Genomic DNA, 9,512 nt, shown 5'->3' with positions numbered 1-9,512 from the left:
TCTCTTTTTTTTCTTTCTCCTCCCTATCTGTCGCTTTCTGTAATTTATTTTATTTATAAATAAAAATTCTATTCCTTAAATGTCTACAATATGATACACAAAATGTTTTTTTTTTCATTTTCCTTTTTTCGGTTTTCCTTCTTTTTCTTTTTAAATAAAAAAAAAATAAATCAAAAATATAATAAATGAATGAATATATGAAATAACAAACAATCTGTCCAGAAAGAAATTCAAAAATTAAACGACAAAAAATGTGTGATCAAAAAAATGGCCAAAAAGAAGACAGAAAAATGTTTTTTTCTTTCTCTTTCTTTTTTTACATTTTTGTTTGTTTGCGAAAGCATCACCAAGGCAATGTATACTTGTCCAGCATTATCCCTTTAATATTGATACTTTTTATATTTATGTTAATTGAGATGGATCCATCTTTGAATTTTACTTTTTTTTCATGTTTTAAATTTATTTTTTCTTCAATTTCTTTTTATTTAAATTAAAGTTAACATTATTTCGCTATTTATTTTAATATATAAAAACAATAAAAGTTATTTCCATTTTTTTTACTCAAATAGTTCAAGAGAATAGTTTGGTATTCGGTATACACATACATAATTTAAAAAAAAATAATTAAATTTAAAAAAAACAAAATCTGGTACATCGACGATGGTTAGTGCGATATATAAAAATAAATTCAGAAAAAGAAAAATTTGAATCTAGTAACAGAGATGTGTAATTTATTACAATGTGAAACTTACCTCGGTGTACGATTGATTCATTCAAATATTCACTGGAAAACATAAAATCAAATCCTTATAATCGGCACTGGTCAATTTGTTAGTTTACAGTTTTCTTTCCTTTCTTATTGTTGTTGCTGTTTTTGTAGTTAATAATCATTGACACATTTTGATATAAACTACTTTTTGGTGGGGTGAGAAAAATATTGTGTTGTTGGTAAAAATAACTTTGTACTTTAGTGTTGTCCATTCTGGTTTGCGGTGTCCGTTATTTTTTACCAAAAAAATTTAAATGTTTTTTTTTAAATAAATTCACACATCTCTGCTTCGTCACAAAATAATTTCAATTACGAAACTCCATGCCACTTTTAAATGATTATTTTTTTTGTTTGTTAACATTCTTTCCCATTAATCGGTGTTAATGGGTCTGGGTTTTGTTTTCCATAATCAATATGTTAAATATATAGAATCACATACACAGTCAATTCAATTGTAAATATTTTTAAATATTCTTTTACAAAATGAAAAACTATTCCAATCTTGAACCATATAAGAGTGTTGTCAGTGCTTTTTTCTTTTCAATTAAAAAAAAAAATTGTTTATTTAATTTCTCATGTTTCTTCCGTTTTTTTTTTCATTCATACAAATTGTGATTTGAATTTTTTTCTTAGTTAGTTTCGGTCTTCTATTTCTTCCCGTCATCATTTTGTTGTCAATTCTAATAAATTTTTTAAATAACTTCTTTGTATAGTGCACATTTTACAGCTGTTTCTCTCTGTTTAAATTTTTATTGTTTACGCTAAAGATCTTCAGACATGAATGAATTTTGCGATTTGAGCTCTTCTAATCGCCGTATTTGTTGTCGTAAATACATAACTCTGAAAATTAGAAAGAAGAAAAAAATATTAGTAATTTGAATTAAAACCAACTGGAGATGGATGGGCAAACGATGGATTCACGTGTTCAAACGACAACAGAAAAATGTAGAATCCGATAAAACTACTTAAACTTCTCGTATATCCTCACATTGTCATATAAACCACAAAAATTGATTCTCTGGATTCCGTCCTGGGTTTTGAGATACTTTAAATCAATTTCACTTGCCACACGATTCGAGCTAGTCTAACATTTTTTAGGCGGTCCCGAACCGATAATAAAGATATCACATTCCAAAATGAGAATGAAACAAAAAAGGATTAGTTGTAAAAATTATTTGAAGATCATTCCATCTTGCCGACAAGCCAAAAACTGCATCACAATTAACAGATCAAATTTTGAAAAAATCAAGAGTGTCCGCATGAGACTAAAAATCTGTAGACATAGTGACAGGTAATCAAAAGACAGAGGCACCCAGGTTGCAACACATTCAGGTTCAACCAGATCAATTTTAAACCAAAGGACCACAGGAGGGTAAAAACGTCAAACGTGTACCATTTTAACTAACAGTACAATTGGCCCAAACGATGGCGCGTGGGCTTTACTTGTTAATTTTAAAAAAAATTGACTCTGATCCTTTCAATCCAATTGACTCTATTAAATAGTCCCAATACAAACAACACACACTCTACGGATAATAGCGGCCTAGTCGAGCCTAGTTGAGTTCCTCGATTTTCACAGGTGTTTTCAACTGGTTTTGTTGGTCTAAATGAAAAGTGAAGCACGGAAGGTATCGATCTTTTGATGATGGACAAATCGTCCATACATCATTGTCACGATAGTCTTGTAATTTAGTTAAACTGTGATTTCGATATAGTTGAAGCTCGTTCAGAAACAAAAATTCTTTCATTGGGTTCTTAGTTAATCTAACTTTGTAGCGCTTTTCTTCACGATGTATTTTGGTCGAATAAGTGCTGTACGTCCTCAAAGTCAACAATAAATGTTAAAACAGCGCAGTTAATTTAACTTAGCTCAAGTTTCACTGCATGAGCTCGTTCAGTAACTCAAAATTCTCGGTGAAACTTGAGCAAAGGTACTGTTTCGACACTAGTCGTACATAAACAATGTCGTTCACTCAACTTTAGATGCAAAACGTAGAGATGTTAGTTAGTTTCTGCAACATCAAATACAAATATGCGAACAAATAATACGAACACGTTGAAGTTAATTGCGGCTTGTCAACTTTCGGCACCCTGGACTTTATTTAAATCGTCGAGGAATGCCTTCAAATAAATTTCTAAAAATCTAGAATTCCGTTTTGGATTTTTAGAAATTTATTTGGAGGCATTCCTCGACGATTTAAGTAAAGTCCAGGGTGCCGAAAGTTGACAAGCCGCAATTAACTTCAGTTCTCACTTTCTTCACGACAAGAAAAGCGCTGCGAAGTTAAATTAACTGAGCAACTCAGTAAAACCATTTTCGTTCCTGAACGAGCTCCAAATTTTTAATTCTTGAACGAGATCTTGTCTCGACAGATGTTATCCGGTTGTACATAAGCTATTAAATTCTATTCATTCCACCTATGTGGATGCAACATTACAATACGTGTATTGTGTATGTGGTAACGTCGATATCAGTTGTGGAATCAATAGCATGAATTGGATTGAAATTGATGCAATTGATGGTTCCTGTAATGATTTGACGGCTGCATATAAGTTCAGTGATACGAATGACCATTTCCTCATATTTCCATACCTTTGTCCTATGACTCTTTTACTAGAATAGAAAAGTTTTGCAACAAACAGTTGTAAAACAGTCGAGGTAGATCTAATCGAATATAACAAAGTTCGTTCGATTGACCTTAAAAGGAATCTGTCATTGTCATAGGCATTGTCGAGTTAAGGTGGATGAAGAAATTAATCGAAGCATAGGAAAATATTTCTCTAAATTCAATTTTAAATCGTTAAGAAGATTGGCCACGCTATTAAACTGATTATTCGTTTTAGAAAATTAAATTTAAGCATTTGAGTGTTGACTAGAAAATAATTCATATAACTCTAAGGCTAATCGCTGAATTTTGACACCGTATATTAGGCTTATTTTAGGGGAATAAATTTCCCGAACATTCCCTAATTTTTCCATCGCGTTTTATCTATTTCTCTGAAATGTCGCCGTTGTTTTTATGGCCTTTCAGTTGTTTTTAAGATAAATCGATTAAATTCGAATTTAATAGAAACAAGAATTTTAAAGAATTTCAGGGAAGTTTTTGTAGTCTCGCAAATTTAATTCGCTGATGGGTCGTAACTCATGAACGAGGTGCTTCAGATTTGTGGATCCAAAATTTGCCGAAGACCACGAGTGGTGACTGGTGAGGGTGACGCACTTCTCGAATTTAATGCATTAAATGAATTTTAAAACTCATGGAATTTAAATAGACTAAATGAAGAAGTGTGTCACCCTTCGCCAAAATGCACAACAAAAAAAATTATAAAATATCGAACGCAATCAACTCACTTTTGTTCTTGTAGGGTTGCTGTTATTTCAGTTATTCGAACTAAACTACGAGCACATTTCAAGTCAGCCGACACTTTAGTACATTGTATGTCTCCAACTATATGTGGCTCATCCGAAAACTTTTGTGCCTGGTGAAGAAAAGCGATATTCTACAATAATTCGTTTTAATTGGCAGTTCTCCATGTTTGTCGTGTATTTGTGTGTTCGTAATTGGAATGCATATTTACCTGTTTCTCCAGAAGATCTGCAGGCCAATTCGTTACATGAGCTATTAAATCGGCTCTAAAATAATTTGCCAAACTAGGAGTTAAACTAGGTCCTTGACTGCGCAACGCTTGCGTTGATGCTACAACACCTTGAAGACTACTTATTGAAGCTGATCCATCCACTGAAATTGTAGAAAGCGAAAATTTTAATATTTGACAGGGTTTCCAATTGGGAGTCAGGTTTCTTTCTCTTCTCATCGTTTACTTTATGTTAAGGTGGATTTTAATATCGAAAGAGCCGCCGACTCTGGAATAGTATCGATTACTATTCGAAACATTACGAGAAAAATTAAAAATGCCTGACCGAGCACACACAACTCAGACATTAACTGAAGTTTGTGTTTACTTCACGGTCACTACAAAACAAAGTTATTGAAATGGAACTTACACTTCCGATGTTCTGTTCCTCCTAAATCCATATCCTGTGTGGGCGTTGGTGGGCCATCACCCATTAAACAATTATTACAACTACCATCAGCCTTGAGACCAGCCGCTAAAAATTGCGACGATATACCTAAACCGAGACCGGTCACTTGCGTTGTTACAACTCCGCCACCGATCGATGTTACATAGGGACTGCTATTCGAATGATTTAAAATGGACATTGAGTGCATTTGCGATAAATTGTACATTGGAGAGTGTAATGTGTGATCTCTGATCGATGGCCAAAAAACCGAAATTTTTTATGTTTAGAATATGAGTGGATGTGAAACGGCAGACTTACCTCAAATTTGAATTATTATTTGCTAATTGATTTGTTTCACTGGTCATGCCGCCCGAATGTTGCTGCTGCCGCAGCGCATTGTTTATTGTTTGTAATGCTTTCTGTGGATTCATGTCACTTTGATCTATTGTTTTGTTGCCGGTGATCTGTGACAGCAGTTTCGGTAGATTTGCTATTGTCACGGGTGGACCGGGAGCATTCGAATTCATCATTAGTTCAGCAGGTGTTGGTACTTGTGTATTGGATATTGAATGTGTTAAGGCAACGCCGGGCATTGTCTGTGTTGATGGTGATGATGTTGGCAAATTGTGTGTTAAACCATCGCTTGATTTGGTGGCTAGTTTAGAGATCGGTTGGTTCATTGAATTTCCAACAGAACTGGTGGCTAAAGTACACGTTGGCGTTGCTTCTAAAAATATTTTGGTTTTATTTTCATGAAATGATCCGACGGAATGCTACTGAATGAATGAATGAATAAACTTACCGCCAGCGCATGATGAATTTGAGAAATGCATTTGAGATGGAGTGGATGTTGATGGATGTGAAGCGAGACGTGGTAGGGCGTTAGCCAGAAGGAGAGGTCCTTCGTTGTTTTGAGTTGTCGGTGTGCTTGAATGTGTATAACTAGCTTCAGACGTAGGCGTCGAATCACCAGGACTAATATCCATATCTTGACTATCAACTGTAATGACGCGAAATTGAATTTTAATTTAAATGTGTCGACAGCCGAATGAGATTTTGATGATGTTAGCATACAATTACCGTCATTCCGTCGGCGGCTTTTCAGCCCATCTGAATCTTGTATCCATTGTAAGCGTGAGCTACTTCTAGAACTGGAATGTTTTACATAAGCTAGAAGACGAAAATTGATTAGAAATGCGATTCCGCTTCTGTAGGAACATCAATCAGTTCTTACAAGATCTTGAAAACCGTTCATCGCGCTCTCGGTCTCGTTCCTTTTCCCGATACTCTCTATGTCGTTCCTTGGATAAACCTCTGCAATTAGATTCAAATGAGTTTTTTTTTGTGATGAAACGGTACATTGTAGTGCTAGTAATCATTACAGTAAACATCAGTGAGTTTAGGACACGAAGGGTGAAGCAATCATGAGGTGAAGGTTAAATTCCCTTTAAAAGAGTTTGTGAACAAATTTAGTGACTATAGTTTGGTCGCTTAGCTCGACACTCTTTAGACCAGCATAACAGTTAACCCCAATCGAATGTAGACCACGTCAAAATTTATGGTTAAATAGCTCAACTTATTCATATTTCCACTTGTTGCTTCTCCTGAACCATTGTTAGAGGTCCTTGATAAAAGTTACTTTCCACTAACCGTTGATAGTTACTACTAAATTCAATTGTGGAAAGAATACCCATCAAGTGTAAACGAACCCCGGTCACAACATATATAACTTGGTCAGAGACTGATTTATTAGATGATCACTAAATGAAAAGGGTTGGGAGACGAAACCGTAACCCTGGACTATCGGTCTAACATGGTAAATCAGAGCCTGGAAATTTGGCAGTTTGTGATCTAATGCGAGCAAATTATCGCCTTCCACGTAAAAATGATTCGTCATTCATCTAAAATGTCAATGGAATGCTTGATAAACTCAAGCTTCAGTCATTTCAATTCAGTATCTTAGCGAAGAGCGCATTTTGACGTCGATGACTTTGTAATTACGGTGAAGCAATACGGAACAGAAACAGCATGAGCTGTACGTTAAAGTCAACAGCCGTGTAATGTTTTCCAGGAAACTAGCCAGACACTGTCATTGTTTACCATTCGCTACACACTTGGAAATGTAAACAATGCGCAAATGATGCAGTGTGCAAAGCATTGAAATTTTAAAACAGATTTCTGTTCGATGGATCTGTTGTTCACGGACTTTTTTTTTGCTGTACACAAATTTGTTGCAGAAGTCTGAACAATGTTCCATTTAGCAATATTTGTTGGGTGACGACGACAAAGCTATACGAAATCTCCTACTCGACAAGACAAGCTTAACGAACCACAAAGGAGCGAAAATACGGACATGTCAACACTTCGAACTGATCCTCATTCTACTTTTGACCGGGTATTATCAATGACACATTCATACATTACTGTCGTTACATATAATCACAACACTGCTCCTAGCATGAACACTGACTTGACAAGCGTTAAATTTGGAGACATTAGTGAGAAGAGCTACTGCTTGGGACAGTTTGTATTGTATGTCATACAACGAAAAGCGGTCATCTATTTTTACAAAGAAACGCAGTTCCTACTCCTATTTCATCAGCCTCCGAACATTTTCTATGTTCATGCGAAGCAGTGCTGTGATACAGAACTTAAACAAACATGTAGTGTGTGGCACAGTTCATGGTAGAAGTTCACGGAATTCAAAACTGTTCAAACTCACCGTTCCTTGTCCAGCCATTCCTTTGGTTTTTCCCATTGAGAAACCTCCGTCTTACAATTATAGTAATACTTTTTGCCCGACGAGCTAACATGTTCACTCCAATCTCCAATTCTTGTCCGTTCCCTGTCTCTGTCTCTATCACTGCCACCACCTCCTCGGTCCCTTTCTCTGTCGTTCCGGTCACGATCATTATCTGCAAATAACAAAAGGAACGGGTTTGTTGACCACGGTGTTTATGTTTGTGAATTTTCGCATACGAACCTCTGTGGTCACGAATCCGATCATGGTTCTTAGGATTAGTACGATGTTCAGCGTCTCTTTCGCCACGTCTATCACGTTTATCTGTAGTGAGACGGTAAAAGATTGCGTTTAGCAAACAAAGCGAATGAACATTAACCAGCGACCAATACCTGTGTACTTGTCCTTCTTATAATCTCGGTCCCGATCTCTATCTTTCATTTTTTGTATGTAACTCGAACTTTGGTAACGGTCGCTACGCTCTCCACCACTGCGGTCTCGATCTCTGCTGTCCCTTGGCGAGTCCAAGTCCGGTGAATTCGATCGGTACGAACTGTTGCCATTGTTCAGATTTGTTTGTCCACCAATGCTGGGCGATTGGTCTCGATCACGCAGATAACTCGTTGATCTACTTCCAGGATCACGTTCATAATCACGCTTCGAGCTATATTTGGAGCTCTATCAGGAGAGGGCAAAGAAAAGTTTTTATTTATTTTTTGGTTTAACTCATTTGATTGTTTGATGTCGAGATTGTCAATGATGATCCGACAGTGAAATTGAATGGAAATTAGTCGTGGCGGGCAATCCGGTGAAAATATAAACATTCTCACGGTAATTGAAATTGAGCTATCTGATGGCTGGCAAAAGAACCGAAAAAGATGTCGATCTATCGATGTTAAATAATCTAAGGCAAAAATGATTTTAGAATAAGCAAAAATGGTTTTAGAATAAACCATTTAGAATACCGTTTTGACAATTTGACAGATTCAATGTTCGACGGACATTATTGTAAAGAATATTTCGATTATCCGTGGAAATAATGCTGGATGTCGGGAAATTGTGAAATAAATCGCTTTGTCTTTGTAAGGTTAGTGGTGAACTCAATTTGCCCAATTCAATTTTTTTTGTATAAATCGGAAAAAAATTCGTACCTGATAAGGATGGGCTTGCTTTTCAAAGTACCTGCAAATTGAAATCAAAATAATTAGTAAAATGCGTGAAAAATCATTGACGGCAATGAATTTTAAATTTTTAGTTAAGTTGAAAGTTGAAAAAAAAAATATTTTTTTCAGTCGAATGCAAAATGTTGGATAGTATGTGGAAAATGTTTTTTTTCCTTCATACACCCGACAGTTCTTTGACCGATATTTACCCATCGTTTATACGCTGAGGTTTTCTAGCATGCATTACCATTAATGCAAATGACTCTTTGATTATTCGCGGCCGATTTTGTTAGCCTAATTAACCAATTATTATCACGACAACATTCAAACGTAGTTGTACGGTCAATAAATTTCTTTTTTCTCAAACTTTGTTCTTCATTCAGACGCCGCCATATATATAGACACGATTATTTCATGGAGCAAAAATGATAATGCAGTTCGGCCAGGTCCGAACTAATTCGCTGTCAGGTCATATGGGCTGTCGGGCTATATGAGCGTAGAGATTCGAATACATCCATTATTGAGTTAGAAATGTTGGATATATAAATATTAGAACGAAACAATTAGATCAGAGAATTTCACATGAAACAAGTTTTAATGAACATCAATTGTTTCCTTTATACACTTTTGACAGCGTTAAGAAAATTAAAATTATCCTTACGTGAACTATCTTAAAGTAAAATCGACCTCGCTCCGCTTAAAACTTAAGTCTGAATTCACAGTCATCCGTTTTCATTCCTTTTTGCCTCCGTATACATGACAGTTGGCATTTCATACAATTGAGCACATTGTTTGATATGACAACTGTCATGTACA

The 9,512-nt window shown here is 35.5% G+C and overlaps 1 protein-coding gene across 12 annotated transcripts; it reads right to left on the bottom strand.

Annotated features, from left to right (window-relative positions):
- Positions 1-449: 449 nt before the first annotated feature.
- On the bottom strand, positions 450-9,135 carry LOC119068838 (WW domain-containing adapter protein with coiled-coil homolog). Of its 12 annotated transcripts, none has more exons than XM_037172635.1 (13): positions 8,906-9,135; positions 8,685-8,715; positions 7,926-8,211; positions 7,777-7,857; positions 7,516-7,708; positions 6,028-6,107; positions 5,874-5,963; positions 5,596-5,793; positions 5,112-5,520; positions 4,776-5,041; positions 4,349-4,509; positions 4,122-4,249; positions 450-1,609 (listed from the first exon to the last, which is right to left on the bottom strand). In XM_037172635.1, exons 1-13 carry the CDS (start codon positions 8,944-8,946, stop codon positions 1,531-1,533), a joined length of 2,043 nt encoding a protein of 680 aa, XP_037028530.1. In that variant the 5' UTR covers positions 8,947-9,135; the 3' UTR covers positions 450-1,530. The 12 variants fall into 12 exon arrangements, with proteins under 12 accessions (XP_037028530.1, XP_037028534.1, XP_037028537.1 ...); XM_037172639.1 differs by having other exon boundaries at positions 4,122-4,270; positions 4,776-4,966; positions 8,906-9,124; XM_037172642.1 differs by having other exon boundaries at positions 4,776-4,966; positions 5,868-5,963; positions 8,906-9,112.
- Between the last annotated feature and the right edge of the window lie 377 nt (positions 9,136-9,512).

Source organism: Bradysia coprophila (genome assembly GCF_014529535.1).
Source record: "Bradysia coprophila strain Holo2 chromosome X unlocalized genomic scaffold, BU_Bcop_v1 contig_20, whole genome shotgun sequence".
NCBI classification, from domain to species: Eukaryota; Metazoa; Arthropoda; class Insecta; order Diptera; family Sciaridae; genus Bradysia; species Bradysia coprophila.
Note: the sequence above shows the minus strand (reverse complement) of the source record. Positions and strands in the feature narration are given on the sequence as shown.

What these genes read in the sequence shown, in the direction of transcription:
- LOC119068838 (XM_037172632.1), bottom strand. Translation starts at nt 8,946, where the DNA reads ATGGTAATGCATGCTAGAAAACCTCAGCGTATAAACGATGG. An exon ending in TCGGATTCGTGACCACAGAG is followed by an intron (nt 7,709 to 7,776) that starts GTTCGTATGCGA and finishes TGTTATTTGCAG; the next exon opens with ATAATGATCGTGACCGGAAC. An exon ending in GAATGGCTGGACAAGGAACG is followed by an intron (nt 6,108 to 7,515) that starts GTGAGTTTGAAC and finishes ATCTAATTGCAG; the next exon opens with AGGTTTATCCAAGGAACGAC.